Source organism: Watersipora subatra, chromosome 1 (genome assembly GCF_963576615.1).
Source record: "Watersipora subatra chromosome 1, tzWatSuba1.1, whole genome shotgun sequence".
NCBI lineage: Eukaryota > Metazoa > Bryozoa > Gymnolaemata > Cheilostomatida > Watersiporidae > Watersipora > Watersipora subatra.
In genome coordinates this window covers 33,355,184-33,377,879 of record NC_088708.1, presented here as the reverse complement: position 1 = coordinate 33,377,879, position 22,696 = coordinate 33,355,184, and the positions used below count along the sequence as shown (strand labels likewise).

The 22,696-nt window shown below is 34.8% G+C and overlaps 1 protein-coding gene across 2 annotated transcripts; it reads right to left on the bottom strand.

Moving 5' to 3' along the window:
• Nucleotides 1-20,940, bottom strand: LOC137385834 (cysteine--tRNA ligase, cytoplasmic-like). Of its 2 annotated transcripts, none has more exons than XM_068072407.1 (17): nucleotides 20,805-20,940; nucleotides 14,770-14,858; nucleotides 14,305-14,378; nucleotides 10,395-10,574; nucleotides 8,266-8,406; nucleotides 7,193-7,281; nucleotides 6,554-6,675; nucleotides 5,184-5,296; nucleotides 4,936-5,064; nucleotides 4,203-4,436; nucleotides 2,444-2,585; nucleotides 2,094-2,242; nucleotides 1,494-1,722; nucleotides 1,206-1,273; nucleotides 884-943; nucleotides 313-396; nucleotides 1-201 (listed from the first exon to the last, which is right to left on the bottom strand). In XM_068072407.1, exons 2-17 carry the CDS (start codon nucleotides 14,837-14,839, stop codon nucleotides 85-87), a joined length of 2,001 nt encoding a protein of 666 aa, XP_067928508.1. In that variant the 5' UTR covers nucleotides 14,840-14,858; nucleotides 20,805-20,940; the 3' UTR covers nucleotides 1-84. The 2 variants fall into 2 exon arrangements, with proteins under 2 accessions (XP_067928508.1, XP_067928507.1); XM_068072406.1 differs by having other exon boundaries at nucleotides 14,305-14,461; nucleotides 20,805-20,934.
• Nucleotides 20,941-22,696: the final 1,756 nt, after the last annotated feature.

Below are 22,696 nucleotides of genomic sequence, written 5' to 3'. Positions count from 1 at the left end.
TCAAGTCTGATTTTGGGACCATTTATTCATACAATGGCGTGACAAATACAGCAGACAGTATGTAAAAGATTCATTGGATGCTCTTCATGTGCTCTTCATGTGCTCTTCATACTTCTTTGCCTGCGCATCGTATATCTTCTGTAACTTCTTTACTTGGCTTTTAGACAGCTCTGCCCCATCAGCTGTATGAGTTGGAAATCCCTGTCAAAGCATACAGGTAAATACAGTATGTATGGATGAAAAAGGAACTACAGTCATAACATGCACCAACAATCGGTTCAATTCAAATGTAGATAGCCTGAGAAGACATACCTTGTCATTAAATTTAGAATACTTGTCAGTTTGTGAAGTGAAGAGCTCTGAGGGAGGAATTTTCATTTGTTCTTCCTTGGCTTTCTTGAAACAAAAAAAGCTGATGATTGAATGCGCAAAATAGAACTGGGAGTTAAAATAAAACTGTTGAGTTTAAAGAATAATCTTCAAATAGGTTCATAAAGGCCATGAATAGAATGAAATGAATAGTGGCCATGAGTAGAGTGAGCGGTGGCCATGGGTAGAGTGAACGGTGGCCATGGGTAGAGTGAACGGTGGCCATGGGTAGGGTGAACGGTGGCCATGGGTAGGGTGAACGGTGGCCATGGGTAGAGTGAATAGTGGCCATGGGTAGAGTGAATAGTGGCCATGGGTAGAGTGAGCGGTGGCCATGGGTAGAGTGAACGGTGTCCTTGGGTAGAGTGAACGGTGGCCATGGGTAGAGTGAGTGGTGGCCATGGGTAGAGTGAACGGTGGCCATGGGTAGAGTGAGTGGTGGCCATGGGTAGAGTGAATGGTGGCCCTGGGTAGAGTGAATGGTGGAATTGATTGCAATATGTCAATGACTCACCTTTTCTGCAGCTTGTTTGGCTTTTTTCTCAATTTTGGCTTTTTCTTCAGCCTTTTTTTGCTGTAACATTACAGATGATGTTGAGGTATAATACTCATGACCAATAGCCGAAAAAGGTAAATATGTGACAAAATAAACCTAATAATAGAGTTTTATCTAAATACAGCAGACGGTTCTGTTGCACAAAATGGATCAGTTGGTAGATGTTGCATGCGCCACACAAAATGGAACAGTTAACAGACCTCTCGTGTGTCACAAAATACTACTATACCACTATTAACTGTGTATACTCATTGGTTCAGTTAACCAATCATAAAAATACCTCTATTTTTTCGGCTCTTTCCTTCATTAGGCTTTCCTTATCAACCAATTTGATGGCAGTCATATCCCCTGCAATTAATTGGACACTCACTTGTTGGGCTCAGGCAAGTGTCAGCGGAAAGCAAACATTGAAAGAGATCAAGTCAAAAGAAGCTAGATGCAATTGTAGGTGTAAAAGTGAAGACGAATTAGTCGGCACTTCGTTATCGTAAGAATGAACCTAATTTAAAAAGAATAAACAATGGACGTTGCTATACAGCTCTTAAGGAGACACCTGTCTACGCTTTACCTTCCAGGTCCTCCATTCGTACACCTAATGCAGGTAGGATATCGTCTCTCAAGTTGTCGCAAAGATTTAAAGCGTCAAAATCTTTTTTAAGTGAAGCGTTTTGCCGCATAACCTTTCTGAAGTCTGCTAGACAATCGAGATAAGGCATGACAGTCTCCTCTACATTTACAGACCCCTCAATGACCTCTGTGAAACCAATCGAATTGTCTCCAGTAATTACGCCAAATATCTACAAAGTATTTACACAACTCTTATTCAGCATCGTAGAGTAAGTTATCAACGTGTGAAGTAATAGCTAAGTTCATTAACTAGTTGATAAAGTGAACAAACACTCTGAAATAGCCGCTGTGTGTTACATAAAGTGATGAACTCTGGAGGTCTATGACTTTGTGTCTATTGCCAAGTCATCCTAAAAAGTGAGAATATGAACGGATAAATCAAATCAAAACTTCCTACTTGACTGATCGAACCATGGAAGATCATGTCTTACAAATTGTACATATTGGAGCAGTATGTCGGCGCTAGTATATCTGCGCTAGTATGTCTGCATGTGTATTAAACAGAAAGAACTTTGTTGATTTTCATAACATAATTGCCTACCTTCAGCATATCTGTCAGATAGGTAGAGATGTTATGGAGAAGAGTATAATCAGCCAACTTCCGCAGAGAACGTTTCTCCATTACATATATGTTGGTGTGTGATATCATCTCCTTCATTTGCTCCAGAGCAGCCCGTGTATTTATCGAATCTAAAAATGATTTGCTAAAAACATATGTCAAAACAGCAACATAGAGACACGATCAAACAATAGATATGTATAGCAGATGTGTGATTATGTAGATAATAAGATGCTTACGTCGTTACAGAGCAGATCTATGCGGCTATAAATATGATGGACATTTACGATATATTTTTGTGTATACGAGAGACAGGCAGCGTTGCTTATTACCACAGAGTGCCGCATGCACTGCAGACTTGCACTTGTCGAACCGATCTCCTAGTTTTTCTTCCATCTCCTGCCATTTCCTGAACATCTCGCCACCGCTGCTAGGCAGTTGTCTCAAAACACTCTTCATGTTGAGAAAAAACTCCTATAATTATGTAAGGGATATCAGAATAGAAGCATGTTTGGCCACATAAAAAGGCTCATTACATTTTGTTTGCATCAAGACTGCAACCCTTTCTCTAAGAAATGTGTCCTATTATACTTCATGCAATCTTAAATATTTACCACAGGGCATATAAACCTGGCTAAACAGACCGACGGAATGCGTTGTTTGTAAAGACAACGCATTGACAACACATCGATAACGCATTGTCAATGGGTTGTTTCGAAATGAACATGTCTAAGGTCTATGACAATAGAGATAAAACCGATGAATCTATGATTGGCAAAATAGTTTATTATTACAAACTCAACTTGAACTCATCCATTTCCAATTCATGCTAATTGAGCCCAAGATTGGCTTTTGAGCATCATGACTAACAAGGCCACACACAGATAACTACTTATGATGACAACAGGTTACACACAGATAACTACTTATGATGACAACAGGTTACACACAGATAACTACTCATGATAACAACAGGTTACACACAGACAACTACTTATGTCGACAACAAGTTACACAACGATAACTACTTATGATGACAACAGGTTACACACAGACAACTACTTGTGATGACAACAGGCTACACACAAATAACTACTCATGATGACAACAGGTTACACACAGACAACTACTCATGTCGACAACAGGCTACACACAGACAACTACTTATGATGAAAACAGGTTATACACAGATAACTACGTATGATGACAACAGGTTACACACAGACAACTACTTATGTCGACAACAGGTTACACAACGATAACTACTCATGATGACAACAGGTTACACACAGACAACTACTTATGATGACAACAGGCTACACACAAACAACTACTTATGTCGACAACAGGCTACACACAGACAACTACTTATGTCGACAACAAGTTACACAACGATAACTACTTATGATGACAACAAGTGACACAACGATAACTACTTATGATGACAACAGGTTGCACGCAGATAACTACTTATGATGACAACAGGTTACACACAGATAACTACTTATGATGACAACAGGCTACACTCAGCAACTATTTATGTGTGGACAGAGATATTCTCACTTGGATTATACATGTATATATATGAAAGCCACTAGTATAAATTGAAATTATTTCCTAAACATTTTTCTAAACATTTTAGACAATTTCTTTGGTAAATATGTTAAATTCCTTTTCCAATAGTGTAATCTACGCCATGAACTCAGAGCATTTTTGTACTTTGTTTTTTCATCATGTGGCAGTTTTCTTTTAGCAAAACACAGAAATGCAAATAGGTGTGCAAATGCTATTGTTATAACAAATCATTCATGATGAAATACCAATATCCTGACAATATTTCAACAATGGTACCAAAGAATCCAGCAAGAACATCATGGCTTTCACACAACTGACGCCAATTCTCATTGGTCAATCTATGTGTCAACATGACGCAATGGGTCGACGTGCGATGTCATGACTAATATCTACACTTTGCATCGGCGATGTATTTCATAGGTGTGTAGCCAGGTCTCAATCCTTGCATTAGATACGAATTTACAAAAAACCATAATTTAGTACAAAACCGAAAACAGTGCACGTCATTGGACTAACCTTGAATGTGCGCTCATACAAAAAGGCCATTTCCATAGTGTTTGCACTATAGTCTATCGTGTCCTTCCAAGAGTGAAGAAGAAAGGTGAAGCGGATCTGTGTACTTGTATACTGCTGCAGAGCCTCCTGTATTGTCGTAAAATTCTTCAGAGATTTTGACATTTTAAGTCCGTCTATAGTGAGTTTACCCGTGTGCAAGAAGTAACGGACCCAATGACTGTGACCGTAATATGCCTGAAAATATCATGGAAGCCAGCTATGCATTGAATATTCATCAAAAATTGGACAAGCACCACACAACCATATCCTTAAGAGGTAATACATGTATAATAAAATTCACTGCAAGGATATACGAGCACAAATATAACTCAATTATGTTTCTGTTTAGTATGAGTTGTTAAGACTAACAGATATATGTATATGTATGTATAAGTAGTTATTTGCCCTTTGTTTATGTTCAAAATTAATTCTACGACTAAACATATTTGAGATAAAGTAAAATTGAAAGCTACAAAACAACTCTACATCATTAGTACTAAGTGAAGCAATTGTTTACACTGATAATTATTTGAAAAGTCGAATTTTCTTCATTCACCGAAGAAAAATTCGACTTTACATATATATAAGTACATATATGCATACTGAGAAGTCGATTAAGTTTAGCCTACTGCATGTATATACGTGTGTAAAATTGATTTATTGTTCAGCATAGTGCAGAATGACTGCCCCTTACCTCTGCCTGAGCAAGCTCATTGTCGTGGTGGGGAAACTTGAGATCAAAGCCGCCAGTATGAATGTCTAGTGAATCACCTAACACCTTGCTGGCCATCACAGAGCACTCAATGTGCCAGCCTGGTCGACCCTGCAGGTAGAATACAGGTAGAATCCTTATAGAAGACTGCTGGTAATGTGCCATTCATATATCCTACCCAATCAATGAACAAGACGAAGCGAGCTCAAAGAAAGGGTGTAGTAAAATACCTTGCCCCAAGGAGAGTTCCAACTTGGCTCTCCTGGCTTTGAAAGCTTCCATAGAGCAAAATCAGTAGCATTTCTTTTCTCCCCGAGTCGATCAGCAGAACAAATCAAATCACCTGTAGACAGTCACCACAAGTATGAATGGTTTAAAAATACGCCGAGATAAAGGTGATGAACTAAACCTTTGTGCAAATACAATGTGCTGCTAGCTCACTATATGTATATAAATGTACCTGATAACTTACTGTATGTATATGTTACTGTTGAATCTACTAAAAACACACAGTTTTAGTATGTGTCTTACTAAACTAAACTATTATTTTGTCATCGTTTAACATTTTATCACCTGTTTGTTTCCGGTTTCGTTTTCACTATAACTTATAATAAATAACGTTAAACTGAGAGAGCGAGCATTGTATCTCTTTCATGCATTATGGGAAAGATTTTGGCGATTGGCATATCGAAATCTTTGTTATTACGAGGTACTCAGCACACCAGTGGACTACCAAATTTGAACGTCGAGATAAATTTTCGTTGATGTCGTATGGCGAAAAAAATGCCATATGGTAGGGGTGAAAGAACATTGTGTGCCGTATATCAAGGCAAAAAACGCTATAACAGGGTAATAGTAACCCGGGGATGCACTGTATATAAAACATACGTCAACATATCCCTAACCAATATCTTTAAAAAATGCTAACAAACCAATGCATCCACGCCAATGCATCCACGCAATGCATCCACGCCAATGCATCCACGCAATGCATCCACGCCAATACATCCACGCAATGCATCCATGCCAATGCATCCATGCAATGCATCCCACGCAATGCATCCACGCAATGCATCCACGCCAATGCATCCACGCCAATGCATCCACGCCAATGCATCCACGCAATGCATCCACGCAATGCATCCACGCCAATGCATCCACGCAATGCATCCACGCCAATGCATCCACGCCAATGCATCCACGCCAATGCATTCACGCAATGCATCCACGCAATGCATCCACGCAATGCATCCTGGCAACGCATCCACACAACGCATCCACGCAACGCATCCACGCAATGCATCCACACAATGCATCCACGCAATGCATCCACGCAATGCATCCTAGCAATGCATCCATGCAATGCATCCACGCAATGCATCCACGCAATGCATCCACGCCAATGCATCCACGCCAATGCATCTTAGCAATGCATCCACGCAATGCATCAACGCAATGCATCCATGCAATGCATCCACACCAATGCATCCATGCAATACATCCATGCAATGCATCCACGCCAATGCATCCACGCAATGCATCCATGCAATGCCTCCACGCAATGCATCCACGCAATGCATGAGACTTAACTGTGGCCTACCTTCTCCCTCTTCTAGCGCTTCGGAGTCTCCAAATGCTTCAGGCACCAGCTTTGCGTAGAAATGTCTTTTGTCTTTGTTAAAGTCACTGCTTAGGAAGTATACTGAACCATTCACTTCATAGCTGTCAAAACGTGTATAGCAGAGGCCATGAGAATATAGCCATGAGGAGATGAGCAATTCATCAAGTAAACCAAACTAGACAATGCGAATGTGAATGAACCAAAAAGGTGAAAAGGTCAAAAGCAATTTTCGGCAGCAATAGCAATATAATAAATCATCAAACAATATATTGATTTATGATAAAACACTTTACTATCATAGGATTATTCCTGTAAGAACTCTTTACTACCATAGGATTATTCCTGTAAGAACACTTTACTACCATAGGATTATTCCTGTAAGAACTCTTTACTACCATAGGATTATTCCTGTAAGAACACTTTACTACCATAGGATTATTCCTGTAAGAACTCTTTACTACCATAGGATTATTCCTGTAAGAACTCTTTACTACCATTGGATTATCCCTGTAAGAACTCTTTACTACCATAGGATTATTTCTGTAAGAACTCTTCAGTTCTTAACAGAATCAGCGTCTCCTCTACATTGCATTTATGAATTGAAAGGTGTTGACTTACGCGAAACCATTTTCCATGATTTTCTGTATGAAATCGATGATTTCAGGGACATACTCTGTGACTCGGGACAAAACATCTGGAGGCAGAATCTAGAGTAGAAAAGTGCATAATAAAAACACAAACAAAACACAATAACTATCCAAGAGAAATATGGTTTACTAGGAAAGGAAAACAAAAAGACAAATGTGAAAAAGATTGCCATATCATCATATAAACCACCCGACAGTTCAAACAACTTGGAACAAAAATGGTAAAGAAGACTCAATGCACACATATACTGCAAGAAAAAAGGGCAACAGTTTTGTAAAGAACAGTAAATTCACCAGGATACAGTTACCGCAGTATCAACATGAACTCAAAAACCTATGTCGACCTATGCAAACAAAATAAAACGAAAATCAAGTACCACAAATCTTTATTTAAAAAAGCTAGCAACAAACAAGCAACTCAGGAAGCCCATATGAAAACTCATAAGGAACATTTAATACACGACATGAGTAGGAAATACTAAAGAAATGTTAATCATATTCGAAGTGCGCAAAGTGATGCAACCTAAACATATATGAAAAGTTCAATTTAGGTTCAATGAGTTGTCCTTTTTAACACACAAATGAGCTAACATCTATGTGATGACATCATATGACTCTAACTTACTATAGTCTCTATTACTAACATCATATGACTCTAACTTACCATAGTCTCTATTAGTAACATCATATGACTCTAACTTACTATAGTCTCTATTAGTAACATCATATGACTCTAACTTACTATAGTCTCTATTAGTAACATCATATGACTCTAACTTACTATAGTCACTATTAGTAACATCATATGACTCTCTAACTTACTATAGTCACTATTAGTAACATCATATGACTCTCTAACTTACTATAGTCTCTATTAGTAACATCATATGACTCTCTAACTTACTATAGTCTCTATTAGTAACATCATATGGCTCTAACTTACTATAGTCTCTATTAGTAACATCATATGGCTCTATTTAAGTATATTGACACCGGTGCATAAGGCTATTTATGCAGCCGGTTATCTATGTTATCTACGCTTACATTCAGCGCTTTCATGTCAGCAAAGTATAAACTTTCAAACTTTTTAGGAAGATCATGAAATATTGAGTTATCAGTGACTTCAGCTCCGAGTTTGATGTCAAGCCAATCAGATAAGGGATCCTTGATACTTCGCAATAACTCCTGCAATAGACAGAAATGTGTGAAAAGCAAACCCGCTGATTAGACACCCAACAAGGCATAGAAAGTTTATCATACTTATAATAAAATACATCAACAACCAAAAACCAGGTGGAAAGAGGAGGTATGTACGCTTACTGAAGGAGAGTAAGCAATTTATCTACATCTTACAATAAAGGACAAAGTGTGAAGGTTAACGTTAATTGTTTAGTGCCATAAGTATTATAAAACTCGTAAGAATAAGAGAAAGAAAACAAAAGCAATGAAAGACAGAAAGATGAGACATTGAATTAGCATGTCTTGAAACTAGCGAGTTTAGGTATACATCTTACCTCTTTTGACAAAATATTAAAAGATTTAGCAACACAATTGTTGGCTGCACCTTTTTGCTAAATACAAGATAAATCATCACGTCACGGACATAATCACGGACATAATCACGGACATCTGGTACTTGAGTAGTGAAACATATTTGCGGTATATGAAGGAGTTAAAGCGTTCAGTATTTTAAATCCAACAGTCTTAGTAACCAGGGTTGTACTGGTAAAAATCGGGCCAGTTTTTACTGGCCCGATTTTTACCAGTTATGCTGGTAAAAACATAGTTAAACTGGTAAACTATGTTAACTAAACAACCGGTAAACTGGTTAACCAGTTTTACCGGTTGCTGGTTTTTACCGGTAAAACCGTCCTGGGAAAAACTCTTTTTACCAGGTGATTCGGTCAAAACTGGGAAAATCTTTTTCCTTGTTGCAACCTGTTTTGTTTGGCCTTAATCTGTTATTACTTCATATTACAGCTGTATATAATATGTTTTGATCATTCTGTAATAGTTATTAGTTGATGTAGAGTAGTGTAAGCATTCCTTGCAGCAAATGGGTGCATACCATATATGTATACATTATAACAATTTTACAGATATAATATATTTTGTATTACGTGTGAGTGTAGGATGAGAAAGCATAAGTATCACCCGAGCTAAAGATACATGTTTAAGAGGAGGTTGCTCAAGTGCAGCAACATCCTCACTCTCGACCGGCCTATCTGAAGACAATGCAACTTGTTCTGCTTGAGAGCTACTTGGTATTGGTGAGGCCGTCAGTGTTGAAGTTTGATGTTTAACTATATCCTCTCATGCGATCAGCTTTAGCACTGACCTTTGAATTGCAAAGCTTGCATTCAACGTGTGAAAGTTTGTCGCTCACATATATTTTTTCAAAATCAGGCCATATTGGGTTCCTCGGTCTACCTCCTGGCATTGTGTAAAATGGAAATTACAAGCACTGTCTACAGTGAAATGAAAACTATGAAGATAGTTGTGCGAAACTGCTACTCATATTTATATGAACCCAGTAGCCATTGGCTAGTAGCCAGTGCCATTGTGAACTGATAGTAGGCCTAGTTGATTGAAGTTAAATTTAACAACGAACTTCAAAAGGTCTCAAAACCTGTGACAATGGACAGACAGACGCTGATGGTTTTAGATGAGTGTTCAAGAGGTTTATCTGATGTAAAGGAAACCAATTACAATGAATTATATTGAGAGCCTCACAAGTCTCTCTCTCTCTATCAAACCATAGAGCTAGATTTCTATTTTAACTCAGTCTCCCTTTGATATCATTGTTGTAGAACATGCTTCAATATATTAAGTATTTATAAATATAATATCCCCTCTATTTCTATAACAATATACATCTACATCACAAACTCACAATACAACTACTTTATAGGGAGTATGTTAGCCCCTATAATGATTTTTTCCAGTTTTGCTCCATTTTTACCAGTTTCGGACGGTATTTACTAGTTTGTCCCAGTTTTTCCCACTGTCCTGGTACAAACTGTTTCTCCTGGCCAATTTTACAACCCTGCTAGTAACATCATAAGTTAACATATCTGGCAGTGCTGAGGGTGAGGATGTACTTAAAGAAATAGAAAACTTTGTAGACGTGTGCGACGGCATGGAAGGCATGCTTTATAGCACCTAAAAACTACCTCTTGAGTTGTTTTAGAGCTACGTTCATCTTCAGATTTTGATTCAAAGATTTGTAAAGCTTCCTCACTTCGGGCCAAGCTTTTAGTAAGCATTTTTTGTTTGGCTTCATCTTTTTCATTGGCTAGTTTTTGCTTCAAAGACTGAAATGCAGATGTGACCGTCTCCATCAGACCTGGCAGCTCTCTGAACAAAATTAGAAACAGTGACATTATAGATATAATGCTAAAACTAGAAGACTATATCAATAGAACTGTACTATAAACACTAACACTATAGAGATAATGCTAAAACTAGAAGACCATATCAATAGAACTGTACTATAAACACTAACATTATAGAGATAATGCTAAAACTAGAAGACCATATCAATAGAACTGTGCTATAAACACTAACACTATAGAGATAATGCTAAAACTAGAAGACCATATCAATAGAACTGTACTATAAACACTAACACTATAGAGATAATGCTAAAACTAGAAGACCATATCAATAGAACTGTACTATAAACACTAACACTATAGAGATAATGCTAAAACTAGAAGACCATATCAATAGAACTGTACTATAAACACTAACACTATAGAGATAATGCTAAAACTAGAAGACTATATCAATAGAACTGTACTATAAACACTAACACTATAGAGATAATGCTAAAACTAGAAGACTATATCAATAGAACTGTGCTATAAACACTAACACTATAGAGATAATGCTAAAACTAGAAGACTATACCAATAGAACTGTACTATAAACACTAACACTATAGAGATAATGCTAAAACTAGAAGACTATATCAATAGAACTGTGCTATAAACACTAACACTATAGAGATAATGCTAAAACTAGAAGACTATATCAATAGAGCTGTGCTATAAACACTAACATTATAGATATAATGCTAAAACTAGAAGACTATATCAATAGAACTGTACTATAAACACTAACACTATAGAGATAATGCTAAAACTAGAAGACCATATCAATAGAACTGTGCTATAAACACTAACATTATAGAGATAATGCTAAAACTAGAAGATTATATCAATAGAACTGTACTATAAACACTAACACTATAGAGATAATGCTAAAACTAGAAGACTATATCAATAGAACTGTGCTATAAACACTAACACTATAGAGATAATGCTAAAACTAGAAGACTATATCAATAGAACTGTACTATAAACACTAACACTATAGAGATAATGCTAAAACTAGAAGACCATATCAATAGAACTGTACTATAAACACTAACACTATAGAGATAATGCTAAAACTAGAAGACTATATCAATAGAGCTGTACTATAAACACTAACACTATAGAGATAATGCTAAAACTAGAAGACCATATCAATAGAACTGTGCTATAAACACTAACACTATAGAGATAATGCTAAAACTAGAAGACCATATCAATAGAACTGTACTATAAACACTAACACTATAGAGATAATGCTAAAACTAGAAGACTATATCAATAGAACTGTACTATAAACACTAACACTATAGAGATAATGCTAAAACTAGAAGACCATATCAATAGAACTGTGCTATAAACACTAACACTATAGAGATAATGCTAAAACTAGAAGACCATATCAATAGAACTGTACTATAAACACTAACACTATAGAGATAATGCTAAAACTAGAAGACTATATCAATAGAACTGTACTATAAACACTAACACTATAGAGATAATGCTAAAACTAGAAGACCATATCAATAGAACTGTACTATAAACACTAACATTATAGATATAATGCTAAAACTAGAAGACTATATCAATAGAACTGTGCTATAAACACTAACACTATAGAGATAATGCTAAAACTAGAAGACTATACCAATAGAACTGTACTATAAACACTAACACTATAGAGATAATGCTAAAACTAGAAGACTATATCAATAGAACTGTGCTATAAACACTAACACTATAGAGATAATGCTAAAACTAGAAGACTATATCAATAGAGCTGTGCTATAAACACTAACATTATAGATATAATGCTAAAACTAGAAGACTATATCAATAGAACTGTACTATAAACACTAACACTATAGAGATAATGCTAAAACTAGAAGACCATATCAATAGAACTGTGCTATAAACACTAACATTATAGAGATAATGCTAAAACTAGAAGATTATATCAATAGAACTGTACTATAAACACTAACACTATAGAGATAATGCTAAAACTAGAAGACTATATCAATAGAACTGTGCTATAAACACTAACACTATAGAGATAATGCTAAAACTAGAAGACTATATCAATAGAACTGTACTATAAACACTAACACTATAGAGATAATGCTAAAACTAGAAGACCATATCAATAGAACTGTACTATAAACACTAACACTATAGAGATAATGCTAAAACTAGAAGACTATATCAATAGAACTGTACTATAAACACTAACACTATAGAGATAATGCTAAAACTAGAAGACCATATCAATAGAACTGTGCTATAAACACTAACACTATAGAGATAATGCTAAAACTAGAAGACCATATCAATAGAACTGTACTATAAACACTAACACTATAGAGATAATGCTAAAACTAGAAGACTATATCAATAGAACTGTACTATAAACACTAACACTATAGAGATAATGCTAAAACTAGAAGACCATATCAATAGAACTGTACTATAAACACTAACACTATAGAGATAATGCTAAAACTAGAAGACTATATCAATAGAACTGTACTACAAACACTAACACTATAGAGATAATGCTAAAACTAGAAGACCATATCAATAGAACTGTACTATAAACACTAACACTATAGAGACAATACTAAAACTAGAAGACTATATCAATAGAACTGTACTATAAACACTAACACTATAGAGATAATGCTAAAACTAGAAGACTATATCAATAGAACTGTACTATAAACACTAACACTATAGAGATAATGCTAAAACTAGAAAACTATATCAATAGAACTGTACTATAAACACTAACACTATAGAGATAATGCTAAAACTAGAAGACTATATCAATAGAACTGTACTATAAACACTAACACTATAGAGATAATGCTAAAACTAGAAAACTATATCAATAGAACTGTACTATAAACACTAACACTATAGAGATAATGCTAAAACTAGAAGACTATATCAATAGAACTGTACTATAAACACTAACACTATAGAGATAATGCTAAAACTAGAAGACTATATCAATAGAACTGTGCTATAAACACTAACACTATAGAGATAATGCTAAAACTAGAAGACCATATCAATAGAACTGTACTATAAACACTAACACTATAGAGATAATGCTAAAACTAGAAGACTATATCAATAGAACTGTACTATAAACACTAACACTATAGAGATAATGCTAAAACTAGAAGACTATATCAATAGAACTGTACTATAAACACTAACACTATAGAGATAATGCTAAAACTAGAAGACTATATCAATAGAACTGTACTATAAACACTAACACTATAGAGATAATGCTAAAACTAGAAGACTATATCAATAGAACTGTGCTATAAACACTAACACTATAGAGATAATGTTAAAACTAGAAGACTATATCAATAGAACTGTACTATAAACACTAACACTATAGAGATAATGCTAAAACTAGAAGACTATATCAATAGAGCTGTGCTATAAACACTAACATTATAGAGATAATGCTAAAACTAGAAGACTATATCAATAGAACTGTGCTATAAACACTAACACTATAGAGATAATGCTAAAACTAGAAGACCATATCAATAGAACTGTGCTATAAACACTAACACTATAGAGATAATGCTAAAACTAGAAGACCATATCAATAGAACTGTGCTATAAACACTAACACTATAGAGATAATGCTAAAACTGCAACATCGTTCCAATGACACTTGCCGGGTTTTGTCCAGAAAATTTTCAAAGAGCTTATGTTGCCTTGCTCGACGTATGATCTTATCATCAATATCTGTAATGTTCATACAGTACAAAACATCATACTTGAAGTAGTTCTGTAGCACCCGCCTCAGAATGTCAAATGATATGTAGGTTCTGTAACAAATAGGTGATCACTGACATACCTTCACAAACTACGCTATTTACGACATATTCAACAAACAAAGATGCCAGGTAATTTGTGTTCACTCGTAGTAACCTGAACAGTGATTTCCTCGTGTGTTATGTACAAATAAATGTATAAAGCTTATAATTGGTCACATTGTTGACTCACCACAACTATGCTACAACATATTTCTGCGCAGCTTATGATTATGAGGCATCGTAAAACAAACGTTAAGTCAAAGACTCTTGCAAAACAAGGTCAGTTGTGTATCTCCACAAAGACATGAACAGACAAATACCTGGCATGGCCCATGTGCGAAACGTCATATACTGTAGGTCCACAGCTATACCATAAGACTTTATTGCCATTCTGTGGCACAAATCGCTCCTAAAAACCAGTGTACTGACTCTTGTTATGTTCAGTCTTTCAAACTCAAATAGGAGTTATAATCAGGAGCATTGCAAACCAAGCTATAAATTAGAATCCTTGATTATGCTGTCTAGATATATATTATCTAATGCTATCATATATATAATGTATATATACATACACATATATACCATAAAACATCTCATTAAACACCATCTCTAATTGAACGCCACTTCTATTTGACCACCACTGTGAGAGAAGGGTTGAAAAATAGAGCACCACTCTATAACTGAACGCCACCTCCATTTGACCGCCACTTTGACAATCTTTGATCTTTATGAACCCATAATATCAATTGACCAGTAGAAAAGTGTTCACAAAATCGTATTAATAATGAATCGTTTACATCAACAACAATTAATTCTATCGTTGTCCAACTCCATAGCTTTTCGTTTTTTTTTCGTTCAAACTTTGAAAGCAACACCATAGAAATAGTTAATAACTATCTCAGGCTAATAGAAGTTTCTTGTTTAACACATTCTTGATACTTTGAAGTAAATGCATATAAAAATGGTTTACATTTACGATGGTAGATGAATGACTAATTTAAAGGCTGCGTTTAGCAAGCAAAACTTTTACGCATTGCATTTGTGCTAAAAGCAACGCTTGAAAGCATTGCTTCGCTAAAAAATTGTTTGGACGCTAATATCGACTAGTTCAGTTGTGCAGATGAAGAGTTAAGATCAGAAGACAATGTGGAAGGTATTGGACACCCAGAAAAAATTCGTTCCGGCAAAAACAACAATCAGAACAGCTATCCAAGCAAATGATGCAAATAATTTTGTTTTAAAAACGTTAATTTTTGTTTCTGCATGTTTCACTTGTTCATGAATATATATATTTGTAGCATTTGCTCGATTATCATTATATAACTTATAAATTTGCAGATTTATAGCATATATTTTAATAGCATATTTGCAGTTATCTCAACACGGCTTACAATGGATCGATGCTCATAACTAACTCCACTTCTATTGCACATAAAAAGCCAGTTCTGGCTGCAAACTGTAGCAAACATATCAATGAGTGCAATGAGCTTTTATGCAACATTGTTAAATACAGATATAAAATAAAAAATATGTTTTCAAATTTAGAATGAAATAAAAATTCAAAAAAGCTTCAACAAATTACAAAGCGAGGAACAGACTATAATATCATCGCAGGTTAATTGTAAGCAATAGATATCAACTGGTAGAGATATTTTTCGGTTTCTCGATGCATATTTATTAAGAGATCTTTGATAAGTTGGAGTTATGTTAGCAGATTTATTGCATCCAAAATGTTTAATATCGCTCCACTGGAGAAAGAGGGCAAAATATAGGCGACATTCGATTCGCCCGTAAAAGGGCTAAATTTATCTTCCCAAATCCTGACAAGCTATTTGAAAAATACAACACCAGCCTCTATTTGAACACCACCTCCAATTGACCGCCACGATAAAGGAAGGTTTGAAAAATAGAGCGCCATTACACATTATATTATTATTATTATATAGATTATATACACAAATATAAATATACTAGAAATTCCACTGTCATACAGCCCACGACCAAAGTGATTTTGGAAAAAAAGAAAGGGTACTGATGGTTGAGAAATGCAATATTAGCAGTCAAATGGCACTGCAGTGCAATAGGATAATTGCAAGGGCAGCTGTAATGTACTGGGTGTGGGTGTTATTATATACAACAAATAGAATAATGAAAGGAAAAGTATAAATATGTTTATATCTCTCCCCTGCAATAGGAGAAATGCAATATTGGCCAATATTAGAAGTAAACTGCACTGATATTATTAGAATAACCAATATCATTAATATAGTAATAATATAAAATCAATGCACAATTTTGTTTACATTTCAAAACGTCATAGCTAACAATATCAAGAAGTTGTGATATTTATATAGATTTTTAGAAAATCTATACTACGTAGTCATTGTTCTGTAGTCATCCAAACTTATAATTAAATATTGTAATAATCTCATAAGAATCGTTAGAAAAAAATATCATCGTCATTTCCTTTACTTACACTGCGTTGGACATCAGTTAGAATACCAAAGTACTCAAAAGTGTCTAAAATGTCAGTTACTTTGAAATCGGCAAAAATGAAATGATTTCAGTACTCCTACGTTAATTACAGAAACCTTTGGCAATTCGACAATGCTATAGACTGGTGAAATGTGCACGTTATTTTTTCGTGAAATACGACTTCATCGTTTTATTCTCTGTCGCTCGACGTTTCAATTTCCAGTCTTAATTTTGATAAAAGTAAGGCTTAGCAAGTTTTAATAACGATTTTCGGCCAAATAAATCTGTCTATTTGTGTATAATCCGTTCAGATGGGTAAGTTTTAAGATACTGTCGACACTTTTCAAAGACTTGGTAATATATTTGAATAGGTTTATATTTGTTTTGTATCATTATTATACTTAAATGACTTTACAAAACGATGGTTAAATTTGTTGATGAGATCTCGAAACGAGGGTTTGCGACGTTGTTGATGAATAATTTTCGTAAGTTGTGTGCACAAGCATTTATCATAAAAACTCTCAAACTTCGCTCCACTCATTTGGTCGTGGGATTATATACACAAATATAAATATATTACATACACAAATATAAATATATTATATACACAAATATAAATATACTATATACACAAATATATATATATAATATATTTATATATAATATATATACTTTATATATAACATATATACTTTATATACATGTATATACATATAAAGTAACTATAAGCAGGTGCAAAAGCATACAAAAAGAGAACTATACATTAAAAAGCTAAGAGATAACTAGTGAAGTATGGAATAATCGACGAAATATTAGGAGTAAAGTAAATTTTCAGTAAAAGTGCTACAAATCTGTTTCGGGCGATGAACTTTTGAGACAGGGTTTGACTAAAAAATGTAAGATTTTTTAGTAAGATATAAGATAGTATATCTTACTTCTTTAGTAAATATGTAAGACATATATATATATGTATATGCTAACAATATTATATTAAAAATGCTAACTAAGGAGAACTGTACACTGAAATTCCATGGAAATTACCCATATCCTTACATCTATACAGTGAAACATGGATAACTCGCCCTCGGATATATCGAACACATGGTTAACTCGAATGGATTTGCTTGGTCCGTTCCCACGCAATGATAAATGGCTCTATATAACTCAACCTCAGCACCGTTAACTCGAACAGTTTTTTGCCGAATTCACAAACGTGGTTTCCATTCAATTTATTTTGAAGGAGTTTCTACTAGTCGCGGAGCTGAGACTACTCTGCTTTCTTAACGAAAGCGCTTTTTATACGTGTATATTGTACATATAATTTCCCCCGTACCGTATAATGGAACCGAAAAAGAAATCGTATAAAAATGATTAATAGGGTCGCTAAGACGTTCGCTTAGTTACGGCCAAGCTATACACGTTAGAAGGTATTAGCGATAAAAATTTAATAAAGATAGACACAGCGTGCAAAATACATATTGTAACAGTGATTATATGTGGATACATAAAGATAAAATGTCACAAATAGGCTCATGGCTTGGCGTCCGCTACAACAGACATCCGCTTTATGATGGCATCACGCAAGCAAAGAAAAGCATGGAAACCTGACAAACTTAAAGTACTCGAGGAAATCGAAGCAGGACAAAAGCTATCAGCATTATCAAAAAGAGAAAATCTTCCAAAAAGTACCGTGTCAACATGGATTAAACAAAAAGAAAGAATAAGATCGTTATGTGACCAAAATTCATCAAGGCTAAGAGATCGTTCAACGTCGCACGATCATTTGGATGGTGTATTATTGACTTGGTTTAGACAAGTGCGTAGTGAAGGCGTACCTATCGATGGGCCAATTTTGTTAGAAAAGGCCAACAAGTTTTTAAGGACTATAATAACTGTTTAAAATCTATTTCTACAATAAGTCACACTGTTGATCTTTGTCAAAAAAATACCTTGTCACAGACTACACTCGATAAGTTTTTTAAATGAAACAACTGATCAGATGTAAAGCATGCTTTTTTGCATTGGTCATAAATGTTTACTTATGTCCAGTTTTAAAAATTATCAGAAAGAATAAATATTTTTCTATTGGGCTGAGATTTGTTTGCAGTTTTAGGTGATGTGACTGACAAGACATTTTAAGATTAAAATTGGCAAAATGGATCTCGAGTAAAACACTCAAAAGAAAAAATGTCTTCTGAGCGTTTTAACCGCGATTAGGTTTTGCCAATTTTAATCTGAAAAAGTTCTGGCAGTCACATCACCTAAAACCACACACAAATCTCAAGTGTATAAAAATATCTATACTTTCCGATGAATACTTTAAAACTCTACATCAGATGCCCTTTAACTTACAACAAACAACCTATACTTTAGTTTTATATATACATGTAGTTTGTATATGTATCTACTGATAAATACATTCACTTGTGACTGTGCTCTGATAACTTGAACGTTCTGATAACTCAAACACTTTCACTCGGTCCCGTGAAGTTTGAGTTATCCATGTTTTACTGTATGTATATATATATATACATGTATTTCTCAAAGTATGTCCGTGTGTATGTCGTATGTCTGTCTGCATTCCGGCTTTAGCTATTATTAGAATAACTCAGCTGGACAACAATGCTGATGCAATGTCATGGAGTACTGTCATTAGAAGCCTAGCAGCTTACTGCAAATTTCCATTGGCAATGTGCCAGGCTAACAGCTTGAAAGTTACAGTTGTCTGACAAAGTTTTAAAACCTTTACAGTTGTTTTCATTTTTCTCTTAATTTATTTTAACTACACAAAACACTTTTCTCATGATATGTAGTTGGAAAGTTAGAATAGTAAATGTTGTTATATGCTAAATACAAATCAATTTTCTGTCCAGACATTTTTATTACCCGGAAAAAGCCGGGTAGCGCAGCTAGTATTATTATGCATGTATATACTAGTGGTGTAATGGTAACGTGCTTGCGTTTCAGTTGGATGCCTGGGTTCGATTCCCATGCAAGGCTATCTGATTTCTAACGTTTTTCTCCAATTCGATAAAACCTTATATTGTATATATGTCAGAGACGCATATAAATCGCCATAACTTTTGAATCAAATGGTATATAAAAATATTTTGGTACCAAATTAATCATAGAATTTTACATTAGCTGATATCATGAAAAGTACCACAAATGCAATTGCAGAATGAGAACGAACACTTTTTCAGCCATTTTCGAAAACACTGAGCATGTTAAGTCGGATGATTTATGAATATTGTTACAGTTTACAGCAGTAATACTATTGTTCAATAACAATCACCCAAAGTCCATAGACATAAAATTAGTAAAAGTTTGTAAAGTAAATAGTTTGCAATAAAAAATAAAAGATTATGCAAAGTGAAACTACACTCATGATGGGTTGTTAACATATCTTTTAGTGGCTCAACGCATGCAGATAATTGTTTGCCTTTGTTTAAGTACAGAAACGACAGGTTCATTTAGTGGTGTAGCGGTTAGATTGCCAGACTGTAAATCGGAGTACCCGATTTCCATTCTCGTGAGACAATTTTATTCCTAACACTCTTGGCATAGCTTCAGATAGACACTGCTCTTTTTATAGTATAGATTATAATATCATACCATACCATGTCATATCATACCATATCATACCATGTCATATCATATTCCAAGCACAAACAATAGTTGCTGGGCGGAAAAGCTAAACTGTGATTATCCATCCATAGCTTCAATGGTTTAATGCGATGCGGAATTGAATCTATACCTAATATATATCTACAAATATTAATTAAATATTCACTTATAAGGAGTCTGTAGAGCGAGCAAAGGTTGACAGTGCATTAAAATTATTCAAATCATGTCAAAAAATTATAATGAATTTACTTGCCTTTGACCTTGTTAGACTATTATAAAGACAAAGCTGAGGTTGATCATTTGCTTCTGGAGGAATCCAAGGGCATAGACCTCTTTTACAAGACATATCCTGGGTAAGAGGGCAGCTGTTCTTTGTAAGAAAATATTTGTAAAGATGACATGAAAGAACCTCTGACTGTTAGCAAATACATGTATGCAGCATCAAAATATGCGTAATTCTTTTTTGCATATTTCTATTAATAAACCCCCTTTGTCATCGCGTGTGGGTGTTTGTTAATCTGCGTAAAAGCTATGCATCTCAACATTTTTTGACCTAAACTTGGCATATAAATTAGCATATGCCCCGTGCCTTCCGCCAAGTCAGCAGGTTGTGTGGTTTTAAAACTCTGTCTGGTTCCTAAAAACCGGCCTCTTACACAACCATTTGATTTAAAACTTGAAAATGGCCTCTTAGCGTGCATTAAGGACAATTGACCACAATAAATGCCTTCACAGATTGTTGCCATGAAAGCGGTGTAACAATTTGTGTTGGAAATTTATGCGCGTGCTATTGTTGCTATGGAAACTATCTGATTAAAATCGAAAGAATTCCTTTCGCAACGCCAGGTTTAATGCTAGTTTAATATAAACCAATTTGAGACAAAATAAATTTCAGTCATTACCAATTTAGCGAGTGGATTCTTAATTTGACTTTTACTAAGTTACTATATATGTAACAAGAAGACAACATGTAGCTTCTATTTAATGTAAAGAGAGTACGGCTAAAGTTATGATAGCCTGGTTTATTGCACTTATTGTTTCTAGCTTATTACAGTTGAGAGATCTCATATTGAATCAAAAACCGAAATGGCCAATCAGAAAGTTAGTTGAAGTGTTGGAATTGAAAAATTATTGTGTGTATATGCCAACTCTATCCTACTTACCATTAAAAAACTTAACAAAACCATTAAGATGGGTAAGCGTTTAGATTCGTTTAAAACGACTGAAAAAATATACAAGGTGACCATTTGTGGTTAAAAGTAAGACAATAGCAGCTTCCTGACACACATTGTGCAAGAGACAGAACAAAAGTTAGACAAGCAACTTTACTCATTAACGCAACGTTGTTACTATCTTATGTGTATCAGTCAGTGTATGTAGACTGGCAGCTGCATGATGTAGCAGAACCTATAAAATACTACCACTACAACATACTTTTTATTTTCCATTCACACTCGCCGCCAGAATAAGCTTGTTCATGTCCTAAATAAGCGTGTTTATGTCTTAGTTTCTGAGCAAATTTAATGTTTTGATTTAGTGCTGATGTTTGTTTGTGAGCGGGGTTAGGATTTTTAACGCATCGTGGTTAAAAGCAGCATGAGAAAGATCGTTATAAATTATTGAAAATTAATTCAAAGGCTATAGCAGTCCAAACATTACATGTCTAATCGTTTGCACAACTCTTGAAACAAGATTAAGCGAATTGTTGCTGCGTTTGGTTACCTATATATCAACAAAAAAGTTTTAGCAAGATGTGTGCTTAACACTTAACAGTCCATAAAACCATCTATTGTAGCTTCGCATAGCTTAAAATTAAAATCTCTACACTTGAAAATATTACTGGCGTGTACTTGTATCTACAAAAAAGTAAGCTGATGAAAGTTAAGCGTCCTTCGAGTTGGCAACCCTAGTCGGAAATTTAAAAAATAAATAATATAATCTTACTCGCTAACGATGCTTTTGGGCTATTCACCATTGATACGTTGTAGCAAAAGGGTTACGGGTAGATATGCGTCAGGTTAATACAAGTTGTAAAGCGATTCCAGGGTGCGACATCGGATGGGTATTGTCCAACGAATGATTAGTATAATAATAACATTATTATTGTTGTTGTTGTTGTTGTTGTTGTTGTTGTTGTTGATGTTG

Excerpts from the sequence above, each read along its gene's own strand:
- LOC137385834 (XM_068072406.1), bottom strand. The coding sequence starts at position 20,897 with ATGTCTTGTAAAAGAGGTCTATGCCCTTGGATTCCTCCAGAAGCAAAT. Across the intron at positions 6,676-7,192 it reads ATCATGGAAAATGGTTTCGC|CTATGAAGTGAATGGTTCAG; the intron begins GTAAGTCAACAC and ends ACGTTTTGACAG. Across the intron at positions 5,065-5,183 it reads GGAACTCTCCTTGGGGCAAG|GGTCGACCAGGCTGGCACAT; the intron begins GTATTTTACTAC and ends TTCTACCTGCAG.